General features: G+C 52.8%; 6 protein-coding genes across 6 annotated transcripts; 4 read left to right on the top strand and 2 right to left on the bottom strand.

Annotated features, from left to right (window-relative positions):
• Nucleotides 1-278: 278 nt before the first annotated feature.
• POSPLADRAFT_1179445 (hypothetical protein) lies at nucleotides 279-2,423 on the top strand (the record flags this gene model as incomplete). The annotated part of the gene is made up of 10 exons (XM_024488667.1): nucleotides 279-344; nucleotides 395-493; nucleotides 570-696; nucleotides 749-872; nucleotides 996-1,101; nucleotides 1,151-1,262; nucleotides 1,315-1,466; nucleotides 1,519-1,675; nucleotides 1,732-1,861; nucleotides 1,913-2,423. Coding segments are annotated over 10 exons (1,584 nt in total), but the record flags the coding sequence as incomplete, so codon positions are not given.
• Nucleotides 2,424-5,026: 2,603 nt separating this feature from the next.
• On the top strand, nucleotides 5,027-6,478 carry POSPLADRAFT_1045012 (hypothetical protein; the record flags this gene model as incomplete). Its single annotated transcript, XM_024478659.1, has 4 exons — nucleotides 5,027-5,128; nucleotides 5,186-5,551; nucleotides 5,615-6,281; nucleotides 6,348-6,478. The coding sequence occupies 4 exons, from the start codon at nucleotides 5,027-5,029 to the stop codon at nucleotides 6,476-6,478; spliced, it is 1,266 nt and encodes a 421-aa protein (XP_024340620.1).
• A 975-nt stretch (nucleotides 6,479-7,453) lies between these two features.
• On the bottom strand, nucleotides 7,454-8,634 carry POSPLADRAFT_1137854 (hypothetical protein; the record flags this gene model as incomplete). Its single annotated transcript, XM_024484845.1, has 2 exons — nucleotides 7,454-7,498; nucleotides 7,642-8,634. 2 exons carry the CDS (start codon nucleotides 8,632-8,634, stop codon nucleotides 7,454-7,456), a joined length of 1,038 nt encoding a protein of 345 aa, XP_024340619.1.
• Nucleotides 8,635-9,498: 864 nt separating this feature from the next.
• POSPLADRAFT_1136979 (hypothetical protein) lies at nucleotides 9,499-12,690 on the top strand (the record flags this gene model as incomplete). The annotated part of the gene is made up of 6 exons (XM_024484747.1): nucleotides 9,499-10,656; nucleotides 10,701-11,070; nucleotides 11,243-11,447; nucleotides 11,613-11,702; nucleotides 11,960-11,994; nucleotides 12,566-12,690. Coding segments are annotated over 6 exons (1,983 nt in total), but the record flags the coding sequence as incomplete, so codon positions are not given.
• Nucleotides 12,691-14,506: 1,816 nt separating this feature from the next.
• Nucleotides 14,507-16,672, top strand: POSPLADRAFT_1032366 (hypothetical protein; the record flags this gene model as incomplete). The annotated part of the gene is made up of 5 exons (XM_024476852.1): nucleotides 14,507-15,313; nucleotides 15,361-16,200; nucleotides 16,280-16,388; nucleotides 16,487-16,545; nucleotides 16,589-16,672. The coding sequence occupies 5 exons, from the start codon at nucleotides 14,507-14,509 to the stop codon at nucleotides 16,670-16,672; spliced, it is 1,899 nt and encodes a 632-aa protein (XP_024340617.1).
• A 420-nt stretch (nucleotides 16,673-17,092) lies between these two features.
• POSPLADRAFT_1045011 (hypothetical protein) lies at nucleotides 17,093-18,812 on the bottom strand (the record flags this gene model as incomplete). Its single annotated transcript, XM_024478658.1, has 4 exons — nucleotides 17,093-17,106; nucleotides 17,160-17,490; nucleotides 17,542-18,708; nucleotides 18,762-18,812. 4 exons carry the CDS (start codon nucleotides 18,810-18,812, stop codon nucleotides 17,093-17,095), a joined length of 1,563 nt encoding a protein of 520 aa, XP_024340616.1.
• Between the last annotated feature and the right edge of the window lie 424 nt (nucleotides 18,813-19,236).

Raw genomic sequence — 19,236 nt, 5'->3', positions numbered from 1 at the left:
TCATCGAGCGCAGTTGACAATGTCGCGTGCGCTGGGAGCTTGATTTGCGCAGTCGTCTATTCTTGCTTCTGAACTCGTGCTAGACGTCGTCCACGACCAGGAAAACGACGGCTACAGCGAGAACGACAGCGTCGACGTCGTGGTGTGAGAGAGCGTATGATGGCCATCCCTCGCAGGTACATGCCGTTTCCCTAATTTGGAAACACTCCGTTCACCTTACCCCGCCTCGTCGGTCGTCGGCTATCCCGCGGCCGTCTTCCTTCTCTTCCTCGCCCGCCATGACCAGCTTTGAGAAGGCGATGAAGGGTGCTTGCAAGCCCAAGCCCAACCCGCCCAAAGCCAAGGTGCGTACGCTGCCCCGTATACATGTGCTGGCGTTGAACTTCACCCCTAGTACCTCGACCCGATTCTCGCTGCGACTTGGTCAGAGGATGGAGCGGTCCACGATGTCTGCAGGGCGCTGGCTCCCCGATTCAAGGAGCCAAATGTCCTAGTGCGTGCTGTGTTCTGAGACTGCGAGGTCGTCGTCGCTGTTGTACAATTGATTGCTCACGCAACCGGCCACACAGATTGTCTTCAAGGCGCTCATCGTATTGCACTCGATGATTCGCAACGGTTCGACCGACAACGTTCTTTCCTATCTATCACAGTCGGACGTACTGAGGCTCAAGAATGTCTCGACGGGGAATTGGGAAGGTGCGCCTAGCTCCAGGCTCGGCCTCGGTCAGGCGTCACTCAACGCACACAGGCTACGCCGCCCCGCAAAACATCCAACACTATTCTACCTACTTGGATACCCGTATCCGTGCCTTCCGCGACCTCAAGCACGACGCAGTCCGCGTGCAGTCCGAGAACAACCGGGATATGCGCTTGTCGCAGGCGCTAGAAGAGGATCGGGATCGAAGGGAAGGCGGCTCACGACGCTCACGCCCTAAGGAGCCACCAGCGTCCTCACGCCCTAAGGACCCCCCAGCGTCCTCAGGGGTGCAACGGAGCAAGACGTTAGCCGGCAGGAAGCTACGTATCATGACGGTGGAGAAGGGCCTGCTACGTGAGACAAGGGTCGTACAGAAGATGATTGACGCGCTTGTCGAGTGTCGGGTGCGTCCAAGCATGCCGTATTCGTTCTCGGAGCTTGACACTCATCTAGTTCTACCTCGACGACCTGGACAATGAGCTGAATATCACGGCGCTCCGCATGCTAACGAAGGACCTGCTTATTCTGTTTCAGGCATGCAACGAAGGTGTGATCAATGTGTTAGGTTCGTTTCAGGCGTAGCTTCTGTCTCGTGTTGGTCAATGATGGAAGTACAGAACACTACTTTGAGATGTTCCGGAGTGATGCAGAAGAAGCCCTCAACCTCTACCGACACTTCTGCAAGGAGACAGAGCGGGTGGTTGAGTATTTGGGTGTTGCCAAAAAGCTTCAGAATATCCTGAACGTTCCTATCCCGAATCTCCGCCATGTGAGTCTATGTTCTTGATGCACCTGGCCCACGAGCTTATATGCGCTTGCAGGCACCTGTCTCCCTCGCAGGTGCTCTCGAGGAGTACTTGAAGGATCCGAATTTCGAGCAGAACCGAATCGAGTACAGGACAAATAAGGAGGCCGCGGAGCGAGCAGAGAGGTTGGGAATCAGTGCTCCTCCTCCTCAAGCTCAGACTGTAGAGAAAGGTGGGATACATTCGTATCTCGGTGAGCTAGGTAGCTTATGTTATTTGCGCCGATAGCACCGGAGTCAGGTGTAACAACAGACAAACCAGCGGACCAGTCTAAGCCACCTACGAACCAGGCCCTCATTGACTTTTTCTCAGCTATAGAGGAGGAGCAACAGACCATGTTCAACCCTCAGACAGGAAGGTACTGTGGTCATGGCTTTGAACCAAGTCATTTTATTGACATGTCTGGCAGCCCATCCACCGCGTATTTTCAACAGCATGCGGTGCATAATCCATTTGCCCAGCAAATGCATCAGATGCAAATGCCCATGATGACCGGCGCGCCGTTCGATGCCTCCCAGCCATTCGCCCAACCACAGATGCAAGTCGCCCCTCAAGTGCAGTCGCAGCCGACGGGCTTCCTTGTCCCTCAGTACACATCCACGAATCCTTTTGGTATGCTCCAGCAGCAACAACATCAGCAAATACAACAGCAGCCCGCTCCTTTCCTCCAACCACAGCACACTGCCTTCTTGCAGCCTCAAGCTACGGGTGCAAACCCGTTCCGCCAGAGCACGATGCTCCCGCAGATGACGGGCATGTCGCCCTTCGGGATGCCCACCGGCGCGCCCCAGCACCAGCCCGCAAGTACCAATCCGTTCCCTGTGCAAAACAATGGTCAGCCGCAGGGCTTCCCGGGCGATTCGAACGCGCCGAACTTCAACGCGTTCAGCGTGATGGCGGGCTCGTCCCAAATCGCACAGCCGTTCGCGCAGTCCGCATTGAACAATACCGCGAACATAGGTCCCGCACGCCCAGGGTCGGCCCCGCTCACCGCCCTCTCCTCGCCCTCGGCGTCGTCTTCGGGCCCGCCGAGGGCGGAGCCTGTGAAGACGCACCAGACGGGCTCGCGCAATCCGTTCGGTACGCCCGTCACTGCGCCCCCGCCGGTGCCAAAACCACCTACAATGTTTGAGCTCGCAATGGGCGGCGGGCAGAACCAAACTTTCCAGCAGAATGGCTTCCAGCAGCCGTCGTCGCCAGTGAACTCGGGCCTTGGTATGAATGGCTTTGGGCCGCATGTCGCGCCGCAACAGACGGGGTCAGTCATGGCGAGCGTCGCATCCGAGTTCTCGTTCAACAAGTCCGGCCACGGCAGTCCCGCGGGGGCAGGCCCACAGGCGCCGTCGGCGACCGGCACGAGTTCAATGTTTTCAGACACGCTCTTCTCGTCGCTGGCTAGCCAGCCGACTGGAGCGACCACTACCTCGCTGGGCTCGTTCAACCCGTCAAACCCGTCCATCTCGGTGTCGCCAGCAGCACCACTACAACCGCAGAAGACAGGCTTTAGCGGCCTCAAACCATTCAAGCCGTCGTCCTCTTTTGGCGCGGCGCTCTTCGAGTCCCTACCTCCCATCCCATCGGCTCCAACGACGCCGAGCGAGTCGCCGCAACCAAGCTTTCCTTCATCGACACAGAATGGCTCTGCGTATGGGCAGAACTCAATGTCTGGCGGTCCGTTTGGACCGGGGTCGACAGGGATCGGAAGCGGGCTAGGCACGCAGCCGACGGGCTTTGGTGGGTTTGCTAGCCAGCCTACAGCATCCAACCCCCAGTCGTCGGGTGCACAGACGACAAACGCGTTCGGCTCACAACCTACTGGCGCCTTCTCAAGTCAACCGACAGGAGCGTTGAGTGGCTTTGGTGGTAACACCGTTGGAAGCGGCCTGCGCCCACAGATGACAGGTGCGGCAGGTGCGGCGAATCCGTTCCGGGCAACAATGTTCTCCACCACTGCGCCATCAATGGCAGGGGGCGGATTTGGTAGCGGCAGCGGCGGACTCCCTAACTCATCATCCATGCCTGGTCTGGGAAACTCGCCCTTTTCGACAAACAACCCGAACCAAGGAGCCCCGTCATTTGGCTCGGGACCGTTCAGTCTTGGGGGCGGGATCGGGCAGAACTCTTCACAACCGCAACAGCAGAGTGGAAGTGCATCCTTGATCTAGACTCGACAGACGATCTTTACTATCCCTCTTTACCTCCACCGGCCGTACCAGCAGCTTGACCTCTTCATGTAGTTTCGGATATCGGGTTTCGTCGCTATTTTATCTACACTAGCTATCTGGCTCCCATTCATAACCAAAATACCCATTGTAGTTCTAAGGAAACCGAGTGAGAGGCTCGTGAACGATGTCCCGGGCTCAGCAGTTTCTCGTCTTTATGCCACCTATGCCACCGTCTAATGTTGGCGGGCAGCAAGGTGGACAACTTACGGTGTCAATCAGCTATTTAAGCTCAGAAGTGTCGACCCATCAAGCGCCATCACGTGACGTACTGATCAGTGCACGCCACAAGCGCGTCGGCGTTGCACCGCGCCGCTATAACGACGGCCACCGCTTTCGTCCTGCCTTCACACTGGTCTTGAACATTGAGCTTTCAAATCTTCTGGCTTCTCGCCACTGTGCTTCACTGTGCTTGACTCTAGCTCGGCTTCATATGGCTTTCTAATATAGATTTATGGCTCTCAAGACTCCAATTTGCAACCGTGCGAAACGCATTTTATGCTATATTCGAACAGTTGGTTGCCAAGGCCCGCCAGTGTCTCCTCCCTTCACACACACGACCCGGCCGCGCACAACCGATGGCACATGTCAATGCACTGTGGTGACTACATAAGGTAGCTGTGGGCATAGAGCCCGTTACGCATGGGTTTACCGACTGTCTGCGTGCTACCATTCCCGCAATGGTCGCATCGCCCGCGCACTTGTTGATGAACCGCCCGATACGGTTCTAAGGTACGTTTCCCTGTGTGTACCACACCGCTCACACCGCCCCGTCATGCAATTTTGACCTCGTCGGGGTGCCTAGACGCAGTAAGACCAGTGCTACCGAAGGCAAGTGATCGTTACAGCGCCTCTAGGCACCCGACGTTTTACTTATGCTGTGTCAATACAATCTCTTGGAGTAAATCATCTGAGGCGGCAGCATTGATGCTGTATCTGTCTATTAAGGTCCCGCGAAAGCGCCATCGATCGTCCAAATCTCATACACTCGTCCCCTCTTCAGCGTTTATCAGTTAGTCTAGCGTGCTATTTCCACAGTGTCATGCTAGCAGGCCAACAGTCGTGTATGATATGCAGATTTGTTGCATGCGATCGACAAGACCGATCCATTACTTCATCTGAACATATAGAGATGTCTTCACGCGACCGCATTGGCGACGCTCAATGTGCAGGGGCTGTGCCAGCCAAAATCGCTCTTATATATGCCCCGGCTCCGTATTTACACGACGTCTTAATCACCGCTCTATGATCTACATCTCCTCTGCCACTATACACGCCACTCGCGTGCTTTTTTCATTGTCATGCAACCTGAATACCCTAATCCGCGTAAGCATGATGATGACCAGGACAGAGGCCATGGACGTCTCCCCTCGAAGCTGAGGCGGATAGAGGATCAGTCGGGGGTGAGCGTCCTGTATGTCTCACGAAGTACAGCGGACTGAATTCAGCCATTTGCATAGTTTCTGCATCGTGGTGCACGCCTCTTTGGTACTCCGCAATCAGGCAGCCAGCAGACGTCGCCGAATAGCGATACTCCCTCGCCCACTCGACGACGACGACGACATTCGACCTCAGACACGACGACGCGTAAGACACACAGACGAGTGACGCCATCGACGGGGGGCATCGGGCCATTAGGCCCTCCTAGAGACGGTCGACATGTGGCCAACGACGACCTACGGGAAGCCAGTACAAGCAGCTTGCGCGCGTACGGTGAACAACATCTGGAAGCAAGACCCGGAATAACTGCACTGCTGCCGCCGGCCTCCACAAGTTACCGCTCTGCGGCCCTTGATGATGCTTTAAGCGAATGGCCTACAAGCCCAGTCAGTCCTTCTGTACACATGGATGCAGCCCACATTTCTGAGCTCCCTATTTTTGGATATTAGGGAGATGATAACCCATCTACACAAGACACCCATATATTCCGATCCGGAGAACTTAGGAGAGACACTGGCATCGCCGAATCTCGGCAGGCTCAATGCGGATACGGGCAAGCTCTCGAAGCGCATCTCACGCTTCGCCAAGAACCTCCTCTCTTAGATCGCCGGGAGACCGGTGGCAGTGCAGTGCGTCAAAATCCAGCGCCTGGGCCGTCGTCACCGCGAAGCAGTGGTCCGCTGTGCATTTCCCCGTCTGTATACGAGCTGGAACATACAGGGCTGCACAATTCCGACGTCGACGACGGTGCAGAGGCGGAACATAGCAGTGCGCGCGCCGTCCCGTTTGCTGATCGACCGGGATCGCCACCGCCTATGCCCCGGCTCCCTCCGGAGCATGCGGCCACTCAGCACATTGTGCCCCACACGTCCCCAATCTTGACAGGTTTTCCTCCACCCGCCATTCCGCACAACATTCAGCATACAGGTATCCGTCCCCCGTCACCGTCCGCGAGGATGTGGAATCCTCAGTCCGCAGTAGTTGTCACTGCACGACGTTTACTGATGCCCGAGGAGCCTCAATCAGATGACGAGTTCAGAATGGCAGCGATGACTTCCGATACTTTTCTCTCGAGCGATGACACCCAGCGGTATCTCTTCACAGGACAGAGTCCAAGTAAGTGTCATGCTTTTCGGAACCCGACCCACATTGCGCATGTCACTTACTCGTGTGTCTCAACAGACGATGCTGCGCCCTACGGGCAGCTTGAGGCCGCGTATTACCATTCTCAACGACAGCAAGCCATTCATGCTTATAGAAACGGGTTACTCGACCCGCGCGATGACTATTGGTGGCGGTGGCTTCCACCATGAGCATTGTGCATTCTGCTGAGTCGGCGGGGGATGAACAAGCTGGCGCTACCATTGCTTATCTCCTAACTCCCGTTTCGACGACTTACCTATGGTATACTGATTTGGAGTCGGGAAGCGCCGCAGCTGCCCACTGGAGCTTTGTGGTTTCTAATTTGATGGCAGGTCAAACCTTCGTATCATATCTGGCTTTTTCTCGGAGCATGCTTTTTAGGGTCCTGAATGTATGTACGGAACGCAGGATCAGCGACTCATGATGTAACAATTCATACTCGCTTTCGATCGTTCTGCGCGATCTTGTGAAAACAGACAGTGTCATTGAAAGGCAGCCATCATATCGAATGGGAGGGCGATGAGGAGGGTTGTGAACTGCTCTCCTGGAGTCATTATCCTCAAATTTGCGGTTGGCAGCACCTAATCCGATGGCCTAGCGCGAGAATGAATTTGATAATGAACCACTATATGAACTTGAAGCTATATAAGCTACGCTCGCTCCTCGTCAGCTCTCTCGACCAGTCTCAGATATGTACACCAGACGTATTCAAGAAGCAAATGTCCCGACATGCATCGATCATACGTACGCAAGTGAGGAATATATACGGCTGCCGTTATCACGTTGGGAGAAGTTTATATATGTGAAAGATACCGTGTCAGACTCTGGGCGTGCGAGATAACCCTTCGTGATGATGTGTATTATACTGTACCACGGCGTAGAATTAGCGATAGCGTATTCAATGAAAGGGATATCGGACTAGCCTTCAGTGAACAAGGCGGGGTCGAAATCGCGCGCATGGATTTTAGCCCTTATTTGCTTTGCATCGTGCTGGGAAATGCGTTCTGCAGTCCGTTCTTTGTCCGAGTGCACAATTCTCCATGAGCCACCACGGCGTGTCATTGATCCGTGTATAGATATCATTTCAATAGACACATATCGGAGGGAATGTATATGTTCGATGAGCACGTGCACCACCTGCTGCTCTAGTTTGTCCAGCGTCGGGGTGATTGGGAGATGGCCATCATGAGCTAAATGTGTCCGCTCGAGGAAATATGACAGTCTGATGTGGATTAGGTGGCCAAGATCATTCAGTACACCAAAACGTATGCCCTTCCAGGTGTTTTCCAACAGTCAACATTCGTGACGATGTCCTCAGATTAAGTCGACTCACCAATTGTTGAGCTGTCTTGAACACTAGATCCATTTCGCTACAGAGCGGCCATATCGAGATCTCCAGACTGCGTACTTGAGGCGCAGTATCTGCTAGCTTTGCCCAGAAGGTATCCAGCTCGGGCGTTGCCGGAGCTGATAAATCTAGTATTCTCGGCGAGGTCTGTCGTACCGTATCCAGCACGGTAACGTCGTCGGCGGACTCGAACTCGAGCATCGGCGTCATCATGAGATAGTGCACATGGCAATTGAATGTCCATTGCTCGAAGAGCTTCATAGGCCCCTCGACGTAGTCCATATGTGGCCAACATACGCTTCTCATCGAAGTTGAACCCATTGGGTATTCCACGCGTAGTCCTCGCACATTGGGGAAAGCTTGGACTGCCTCGGACATCGAGAGTCGACAACAATCCAGAGTCAGGCGCGAAACAGTGGGCCAGGACAATAGGGGTTGTGGCCCTTCAGCATTGTTTATATACTCTTCGTTATCCATGATGAGCCTTGAGAGGGTGAGACGTTTGATGGTTTGAATATGTTGGATGCAAGAGAGGTCACTGAAGGACGGGATCCAGAGTGACAACTCTACCGGCCTGCTACGCATCTCCCTCAGCATCTCTCTCTGTATTGCAAACAATTCTTCCTTTCTCTCTCTCTCAACGGAGTTTGCTTTTAGATCCAGAATCTTTAAGTGGTGCAATGCTGAGAGGGCGGGCGCAATGCGGGGCTGCGTTAGCAGCAACATGTCGACCAAGTATGGAATCCGTAGAGATTTGAGATGGATGGCGTTTTTGAAGAGAGGTACAAGCAGGCGTGCTACAGTGTTGCATACATCGTAGCACACAACTTCAAGCTCGCGAACCCAGTGTAGGCGACCAGGAATGTCGTCGAGCATGTATGTGCAAATTCGCACAGTTATCGCGTTGCCCTGCATTGTCACGACAGAAAGAGCGTGCCGCTTTGCGATGGGATAGATGTCGTGAGATGTGAGAGACATGTTGAGAGCATCGCGCGTTGAGAGGTAGGACACAATGTGTGTCAGGACGTCCTCGTTCAAGCGTGGTGTTATTTCTACGGAGGATGTTTCGGATTCCTACCAAGTTCCAATGAACCTCACAGAGAGTTTAACGAGTCGTCATTCATATGACAGACCTTCAATTCGTGAGCAGATAACAAATCTGCCGGTGAGGCTTCGTTCATTGTGATGGCGCTGAAGAAAGCAAGATAAGCACTGATTAGGCAGACGCAAAGTCATAAGCACACCGTCAACGAAGATTTCAATGTTTGACGACGGACCTATCTGAGAAGCATTCAGGGGTCAGACAAGGATATCCCAAGCCGGCGCACGTTGGAGGAATTGTCTACTCTGCTCTCAGGAGCACGATGAGTGGTCGTGGTAAAATTGCGCTTCGGACGAATCCGTGGAGATTCGTGGACGGACCTTATTTACATACTCCGTAGGGTAATATGCTAGTACGGGCACGGTCGCCCCTGGTCGCTCTACATGAATGCAGCCCGTTATGTAGTTGTTGTTTATGCATCGGTGACTTTTCCCCGTCCGGACAAACGCTTTCGCGTCTACATTTTGCGTATTTTGGACTCTATTTCAAGTGCATCTTGTGATTAACAGCGGGATCATGACGATCTGTCAACGTCGTTGTCCCGGATTCCGTATTATGCCATCGCATCTTCAACCGTGTCGCGTCTATTACGACTTTACCCCTAGGCAAGTTCTTCTGCAGGTCCTTTCCAGTGCCGGAATTCCTGCAGGAATCACAGGACAGCACTAGCGTATTGTACACGCCATCATGGTGCGTACGGCACCGCTACGTTTCTGTACAACTCGCTCATTATGTAGGCACCTCAGGCCTCCGCTCCAGACCAGAGAGGCCTCCTGGGCTTGAATGAAGACGTCTTATCTCACATCGTATCGGATCTCCCCGCCCGCGATGCCCTCAACTTGTCTGTCACAGCACACGGCATCCACCTCATTGCGAAACGGCATGCTCTCTCTGTCGTGACGACGCGATCCAATGCGGCAATCGTACGAATCTGCACATACATGCTTGGCGACATTCCCGGCCGTCTACATTATGTTCGAGAACTTACTATCAACGTTGATTTCGCCACCTCGACTGTTGAGCGCAGTCCGATTGTGACTCGCTCCGAGGGGTCCGTATGGAATGAGCGTCATAGCGACGAGCCTGCTGTACGCATCCTTGTACCTCTCCTCGAGAATGCGATCAACCTCAGGTCGCTCTCACTAAGCCCCATGGACATTCTGCTACACGAGCAGCCCCGCATTGGCCCCGCCATCTCGGCTATCACACAGCTGCGCTATCTGGACTTACAGTGTCTCATGGATGACGCGGAGACCTGTAGGATGCTGGAGGAGATGCGCAGCAGGCCGGAGGAGGTAGGACTGTCTGTGTACTACCATCCGAAGAGCATCAACAATATACTCTCCAGCATCCGAGGCATGCAGACCATCAAAAGCCTCACTTTGTCCCCTGACGGTGTCGCGGCGTCATGCGATGACCTGGACGACTGCCTTCGTTGGCCGTCGGTATCGACACTGACCATTCGCCGGTCTTGTCTCCCGATCACTCTCGCCGCTCGTGTGTTTCCAAATGTGCGGAAGCTACAAGTAGCATCACCATATAGAGACCCTGAAGGTGCCTCATGGTCGAGCCTGGATTACCTAGATGCACCAGTGCTATTCTTGCGGGACTGGTCGCTCCCATGTGCTGTTCACCATATATCGGTACATTCGGACTCGGGCCATTGCGACTCTGACATCTACCACGGCTTCAAGAGCGATTTCGCGGGACATATTGTTCGGATTCTACGAGAGACACGTCCAAAGGTGTTATCGCTGCCGGTCTTGCCTTGGCCCGATTTCAACCGAGCATTCTGGACGGACGTTGCGAAGGCTGTGCCCTCTCTGCGTAGCCTAGAAGTTGAGCTCTGCATTTTTCAAGACGAGACAGACTTGATCCCTCGCCTCATTCGATATATGGTGAGTTCGCGGCACGCTCTGCGATGACTGCGGTGTGTTTGTAGCTAAAACGATCGCAGGGAGCACTGTCAGCTATAATTGGTAGCATCGACAGTCTGGTACACATAAGGATATCTGTGAGATGCTCGTTGATGAGAGAAATCACCTACCCCATCCGCTTTCCGACGATACCAGACCCATTCATTCCAACGGTACTAGAAGCAGATCAAATGGCGTCGGCGCTGATTGAACATATTCCCTCCCTCCGATATGTTACGTTCTTGTCGACCTACTCGACATCCGGCATCTCATTATCTTGGAAGATCGGGTACTCTGAGGACCGTTGCTCATTGGTGCCTATACCGCGACACGTTGCAGAGGACGTTAAAGCGCGAATCCATGCACTCGATTTTGACCCAGAGGTGGATCTCAACGGTGAGTGCCGCTTTCAAGCTTGTCCGCGATGCCTCTGTCGACAATGAAACGTTGTTACGAGGAAAGAGGCTTTCAGTGATGTGACTACATACCTTGCCTCGCATCATACACATACATGCGCTCGGATGAAGCTAATGATGTTCGTGTAATGCTTGCTGATCCTCAATCACAGGGAAAGAAACCGGACCATGGCTCTTAACTTACGATCACGCATGGTCGATTGCCGTGGGAGCCCAGACCGCGAGAGACATGATAAGACCGCCTACGAACACACAGAAGGATTCTGAAGTCCAGGTTGCAGCAAGTTGTGCTGAGGATGACATAGCAAAGCCTGTAAAATCAAGTGTTCGTTCGAAGATCTGGTCGCATTTGCAAAGGTACAGTTCCTGCCGTATAAATCGCTAGACTGCGAAGACTGTCTATCTCATAGTCCAATTTACGGCAGCTACGGCAGCTCCATACGCCTCGCAAGCAAGTCAAAAAAGACTAATTAGAGACCGGAGTTAGGAGTCATTTTTACATTGCCATACTGATTATCAAAGGGGAGGAGACATCGTTAGAGTTTCTGATACCGGTGTCACAATGTGGGAAATCAGGATACGATGGCGTCTGGCTACACGTGTCACGGTGTGGTATGTAGGCGTAGTAAGGCCGTGTGCATTGGTTTGATTTTGTATTGTTTCTGCAACATGCTATGGTCTGGGTTTCAGAAAGAAGTACTTTCGCGTGAAATCGTCCACAAGGCTACATCGTCTGATACAATGCTCTCGAACCCGTTATCAAACCGAAGTGACACATACCGACAGGAGGGGAACTATTTAAAAAGCATTGAGATGAGCTCCTCCGACGGGTGTGGTGTTGATGTAATTGGGTTCTTTAAATGATGTAGCTCAATACGCGTACCATTGAGTGGGCCAGCGTTTGGTCAGCGGAGAACGGCGTCGTGGGTAAATCTGTGTTACCTCCCTGACATTTTGGCACCTCTGACTGTCGACACTCGGTTAACATGACAGGGACTAGTATAGCTGTTTTGAACCAGCCCTCAGAAAGGCATTGTTTGATTGCTCGTAGCGTACCATGTAGGTCTGCTACATGTATGTCAATCGCCAGGGTTGATTGTCATTCTACTGTATCGTCAGTTTTGTATGAGCTGCTCGAAAAGATAGAACAAGCGGATCCGGCCACAATTGTCAGCATCCTATGAGCATCCATATCAACAATCCACAGTATATCAGCCACGACCGTAATGTAGTAGCTAGAGCGCACAATACTTGGAAAGCATGGACATGTACGCACCAGAAGAACGCATTTATCTCGCAAGATTCGCGTCAACATAGCGTAGGTCTGACGATTCACGAACGTCACGGCTCTACTAGTAGCACTCACTGTGTCTCAATGTGCGCAGATCTACCGGCAATGCCTGCTTTATCCGATCAGCTAGAACGATTGAAATAAGTCATAGAGAGCATTCTCGGATTCTTCTCCACAACCGCAGGTACTCCCGGATCCGAAGCCAGTAGCAAATTCCGCAATCTAGGATACAATGATCAATATGAATGTACTCCTGATTCGTGGACGTCGAGCCCATGGACACCTCTTGGCGTCAGCGCCTCAGGCTAATGGCATCGCGTCGGGGCGAGTGACGATTACTAAGAGGATGTAAGTGTGTGAAGTTCGAGCAGACCTATCTTGCGCCGTAGAAAAATAGCATAGCCAAGACCTGTTGCACAGCATCACAAGCAAAGAATCAAGATGCACAAGAGGCCCAGCAGCCAAGCAAGTGAGGCTCAAGATTGAAAGATTGAATGGAATACACAGGCTTATACGACATCTCGGAGAAGCATGGTTTGCTCCGGGCGGTCATTGTTTTTGCATTGTAAGAAGAGAGATGTTCATATTTGATTTCACGTAGTTTGTAGGTGCATACTTGGCGAGCTAATGCTATCAAGAAATGTCATAAGCATTAGGAGAAGCCAACTAAAGAGGAAGCAGAACCGGAAACTTTAACAAGTTCGAGGCGTTCAACGTCACCACGATAAACTGCATCGCGCGACAAGAGAAGATGACAACATCCAATTAGGTCGCATATCAGCACTAGTCCATGATACGCAAAACTTGAGCTATGCATGCATGATGCATGACCTTTGGGCGAAGGGAGGATTGTTGAAACGCGCTGACCCGCGCGGTCAGGAACGAGCTCGCAAGCTCGGGCGCGCGAGTAGCCGGGGGCCGGAGGCCCCTATCGTAGTATATAACGACCCCGCGCGATGTACGTACCGCACGCGATTGTCCCTGACGGGCATCGCTACGCCCGTGGACAAACGCGCCCCCGCGCCGTTCGCACCGTTGTTCCAACAAGGATGGTCATTCGTGGCGGTTGCCAACCACGCGGCTGGGGACACCGAGATGGTGTCTCCAGCCGCGTGCAGATCACCGGCGATCGATCGGTGAGACTTCTGCCCTTATGCCTTCACCTCAAAGTTCGAACACTAGCTCACAAGGGGACGCATGAGTTTCCTTGCCTATATCATCATGTCCTATTGCGCGGCCGACTAAAAATATTCCTACAACAAAAATTTCATAACTTTTTCGAGCTAGCTTCAAAGTCCGAGATCAGCGGCTCGTACATAACTCCACTATGTTTGTTTTCGTGGTGAGGCTACTCGTGGCATGATACAGCATGTATAAGGCAAGAAGTGTGTCTCCACATCGGCCATTAAAGCAGGTGTGTTTCATCCCTACTGTATGCGTGAAAAAGTAGGCCTGCGCTTGATCTCATTTGTTTGCCAGTAGGTCGTGGGACGTTCCTGGAAACTTCGCCACTGTCATGTATTCCTCATAAGTCGGGCTTACGCATCATGAAGTGTCGATAAAATTGAATTTCTGATTCGAGAGTAATTCAGATCTGAACGAGATTCCCTCGGCTCATGCTGTAGAGTGGGGTACCAAAGGGTAAAGATGCTGATCACTGTGTCATGCGCAATCTGTACGTCGTGAACTTACTCTGTTTGAATATCCGTCTCAAACCGTCGCGAAGGGGAAATGCATGGGCATTATCTGTATATTCTATCTCGGGGAATGAAGCGCTGGAGCCCTCTTTTCTCTGTCATGCCCTGCGGTTAACGTTTCAACAGTGAAGTTTAAGCTCGTGGCCAGCTACATATCGGGCCCTCAATGAGTACAAGCATAACGGTCTGGATATTCCAACAGCCACGTTGCTCACGCTTTTGTTTCCCGCTCAGACTTGCCATGGCTAGCGCGTTACTCCGCGATGTCACACTCAGTAACAGTGGTTCATCCTGGCCTCTATAACTCCCCCCTGCACACCTTCCGTCGCTCTGTCGCCTTTACACCCCGCAACGGACCCTCTCGTCCTGTAGTTAGACCCCCTTTTTCCATAGTCACAAAATCAAGATGAGTGCAGAGGATTTAAGGCATGTGCTCAATACGACGGTCTAATATTCGACGGGCTGATCGGAAGTGCAGTTGCTCTGTCTCGCTCTTGCGGGGTACACTCCACAAGACACCCGACACCTCACAAGAAAATGGTCAACCCCTCTCGGACCTTGCTGCACAAATGCAGAATGCACAGCACAACGGTCTTCATGGAGTACAGATTCGGCAAAATGACAGGTCAGGAATCGCAGTACTTCCCGACGAAATAATGGTGGAAATATTCGTCACCGTTGTTGCTCTTCTTTACGAATCCGAGCCAACGATAGGTGTAATGTTTCCTCCTCCACGCCCACATGGACAGCTCCCCCTTCACCCCAGCTGGGGACCAAGTCCACTACCGAGGGACACCTGGGTTAAGCTGTGCCACGTTTGCACCCGTTGGCGAGCTATCCTGATTGGCTATACGCAATTGTGGTCGCGCGTCCCTGCCGCGCGCTCCGACGAGTGGATAACGACTGTGATCGCACGTTCCGGTGGGCTGCCTCTCGACATAGCGATTGACTTGACCTTGTTCACGAGGTGGTTCACGCCGGCCCTTTCTCTTCTGCGGAAACACATGACAAGAGTACGATCCCTCTGTCTGGCTTCTGCAGACACCTACCTCGGTTTCTTCGACACGGCCGATACCAGCCGTCTAGAATCCCTAACGATACGGGGAGACGCGGCGCACAGACACACCCATGCTGGAATCATCCCAAACCCAGGGTTTCTTGGAAACGGAATGCGCCAACTGCGCACACTCGACATAAAGACTGCTGCCTTCCCCTGGGGCGCCGATGTGCCCTGGGTAATCTCTCCGTTAATCACTGCCACAATGACCCGACAGTCCCGGAGGTGCTAAGTACGCGAGCAAGGCTGCCTCGTCTCAAGGTCTTCAAGATTCGCAGCCTATCCTTGAACACCACCGTAGGCCTGCCCGCCAACTCCATTGCGCTGCCAGACCTCCGCCACATTGAGGTCGTGGGAAGGGCGAGGGCCATCGGTCTCCTCTTCACGCATCTTAATATAAGTTGCTGTATGCACATGGCGGTGAACATGGCCGTCCACTGGCCAAGGCTCGACAAAGAGGCAGAGCGGCGTGTGATATCTTGCATGGCAGACTGGCTGCAGCTAGGCACGAAACCACTGCGCACGGTCCATCTGCGGCACGAGTCATTATTCGTCGGCCATGTCACAGGCTCGGACCAGGATGGAGTGGAGGATATGTTTCACCTGGCACTTGCTGTTGAATATGAGCAACCACGCATTTCCCTCACCATGCTCTGCGAGGTCCTACAGCTCTCGGACGTACGGACCTTGCGCGTTTCCGGCCACCTCCTACGGAGTCCGTCGCATGGGACCATGACGTGTCACCCATTCGAGATTATGCGGAATGTAGAGACTCTCTGCTTGTGTAACGTGCCGCGCCAACGCGTGACGGAGCTCTTGGGGGCAATACGCACTGAGCCACATGCGCCTCACACGTATCTATTCCCTAAGCTTCGTCATCTCGAGCTCTGCGAGATCGACCTCGGTGGGGCATTGCACGAGCTCTGTGATACTCTGCAAAGGCGCCTTGAGGCTGGCATAGGCCTTGCACAGATGCCGTTGCGCCTATGCGCAAACATTGGTCAGCGTGAAGTCGAGCAACTCACTCTTGTTGTAGATGCGGTGGTATGGGACGGTGTGGTCGAGGTGCGCGAACTCAAAGCTAAACGGTGACTAACTAAGAAGGGTGGTATTCGTGTGGAGTCTTGCTTTACTGCTGTTATAGAAGATTCATCTTATGAGTACCTACGACGTAGGCCCATCCAGGTTCAACATAATTGGTGATTGGTGGGTGTTACCCAAGTTGCGAGTGACAAGATCTGATTCGGGATCAGGTCAGTGCTACAATGATAGCTCGTGGGGATCGCGCCGTCCGACGAGTTACCGCCGAGTTCGAGTCGTACTCGCTAACGGCAAGACTCCTGATCTCAAGTCAATCATAACCGCATCATGAATGACATCGTGCCACCACATCCGGCGTCTGCGAACAAGGTATGGACTTCAACATTCTGCGCTGTCTGATAAGTATCATTAGCTGGATACGACCAGGATCTCTACCCAGAGAGCCGTCTCCGTCTCGCCGGGCCTGGTCGGGGACGTATCGATCGTGATCATCTAGAGTTGATGAGAACAATCAACTCACTTAGAGCGCAGGAGCTAGGCTTGCTTCATGAAACTTGGCGGTATGACCAACGCCAGTTTTAGTGACGACAGTATTATGTCGAGGTTGTGCGGGGTGAAGAGTCGCACAAAAGCAGCCTCGTAGATAATTTCTACTCATATCACTGACTCAGACTACTGCAAAGCCGGCGGGATTGACTGAACGCTGCTGGACCCGATCACAACCGTTATGTACCAATCAGGGGAAGCCAAGGTAAGGTGATTTCATATCTATGTTGAGGCACATGTGCACAAATTCATGCAATGAGAGCCGAAGTGAATAATTTATCCGACAAAGAGACTTGAATGAACAGTGAGAAAAAGCGTGAATCCGTCATCAAATGGTAAGGGAAGCTCTTACAAAAAAAGAGGTAGGCATTCAAATCCGTGATTCTGAAGAAACAGAATATGAGCTAGGGCACACGCCGGGTCATAGCAGAACTCACCATCAAGGTCAACAGCTGGATTGAACTCCAGCGCGACTATACGCTCTCTCATACGCTCTTCCAACTTTGACTCGATACTTTCGAGTTTCCGTTCTTTATCACTGCTTATAATTCTCCACGAATCCTGGCCCTCCCAAGGAGACTCTGTCAAGTCCTGATGCCTCTTCATAGACAACGATACGTAGCAGAGGGACGGAAGTGCTTTGATGAAGGTCGATGTCAGCTTTTCTGGGAGAACATGCGTGGGATCATCTGGCAAAAGAGAAGACAGAATGCACAGTCGGACGTGAACTAGGGTTGATATTGAGCCGAGAGCAGCTGACAGCGTTTCCTACAGATGGCATGAGCGCATAAGTCCATTATGCCCACCGTGAATACTCACCATGAAATCCATGAATGTACGCGTCAAGAATTCTTCGTCATCACTGAAAGAGCACAGTTTGACCGCGAGACTGCGCAATCCCGGAGCCTGTCTAGCCAGCTCTGCCCAGAACGCAGGGCCCAGCGCCGGGTATGCCATGATCGACAATTCGAGCACGCGCGGGGATGCCCGCTTCACTAGGTTCAAGGTGGCCGCGAGATCAGCACCCGGCGGAGGCCGCCCCCACGTAGAACCGTGATATGGCATGGCGAGCACCGACTGAAGTGATAGGTGGTGGATTGGACAGGTGAACGGCCACTCGTACAGGAGCTCGATGGGCCCCTCCACGAAATCCAAGTTCGACCAGCAGACCGTCTGCTCCGAGTCAGGTTTTGGAGGTGGACAGGAAATAGGCTGGTTGACCCGGAGCACGCGCAAGTTTGGGAAAGCGAGCACCGCCAACCGCATGGGCATGCGGCACCGGAGCAGAGACAAATCGTGCACTGTCGACCACGAGCTCGGTGGGTCGCTGAACTTGAGAACAAGCCTGTCGTCGAAGCGCTGTTCGTTGATATGCGACAAAGTAAGGCGTTTGATGGTCTGCATATCTTGAAGACAGGATAGTACTTCGTTCACGTCCACAGTATGCATGCCTGCGGTGCGCGCAGTGCCCACACTGAGTTTCAACTCCTCTGGCCTACAGCGAATTTCGCGGAGCACCGTGAATCCGTCAGTAGACCCTATGAGCTGCAAGTCCAGAAGACGCAAATTGGTGAGAGCCGAGAGCGCCGGGCCAATACGGGGCTGCACTTGTAGCAGAATGCCGACAGAGGTCAGATGGAGCGATCTGAGATAAATAGCATCTCCAAGGACAGATGCGAAGAGGTGTGCGGCGGTGATCGCACTCTCGCTGTAGAAGGGTTTCCCGTCTGGATTGACGTACGTCGTGAAATCAAGCCGGACGGTGAGGTCGCGGACCAGATGGAGGCGATTCGGGATGTCGCCGAGCAGATAGGTGCATATCCGTGCTGCGGATGCATTTGTTGTCATTTTCACTTCTTGAAGAGCACGTTGCTTCGCGATGAAATGAACATCGCGAGCCGTAGCTGACAATTGGAGGGCATCGTGGGTGGAGAGGTCGGAGAGGATCAAGGAAAGAACATCGTCATTCAAGGATAGAAATGGAGCCTGCATCGTCGTAAGGCGCACAGTATTACTTACAAACAAAATCTGGATCATACCTTGGTTTGAAGGGGCGACTCTGATTGTTCATTCACGTCCATGGCGCTCATAGTTGTGTGCAAATTGTTGTCAATATCTAGCGGGGGTACTCATTAATTTCTAGCAAACCAGCCTGAAGGAGAATCATAATCACCTTGGTCAATGTCTTGTGACTTCCTCTGCGTCAGTGGTTAGTTCGCGAGTCAGTGAAATTGCGCCGAACTGGCGACTTATAGAAGGCCGTCCCAAGGCTGTTCAGCGCATTTTGCGATCAGCAGGCGACAATGACCATCAGCAGCAGTTTGTTTCAGATCCTCAAAGCTACTGTTTTCTGCATCAGTCGCAGTGCACAGCACGGAAGTGACGAAACCCCTCGTTAAGTGGCAAATATATGATATCTATTACATAAAACCATTCCTTATCTGGCATCGCCTCAACGTGAATACTTCATGTCCTCGTCCTGCACATGGCCTTACTGATACATCGGTTGATTTC

Source organism: Postia placenta, assembly GCF_002117355.1.
Source record: "Postia placenta MAD-698-R-SB12 unplaced genomic scaffold POSPLAscaffold_4, whole genome shotgun sequence".
NCBI lineage: Eukaryota > Fungi > Basidiomycota > Agaricomycetes > Polyporales > Adustoporiaceae > Rhodonia > Rhodonia placenta.
The sequence above is the reverse complement of the archived record's forward strand: the minus strand, read 5'-3'. Positions and strand labels throughout refer to the sequence as shown.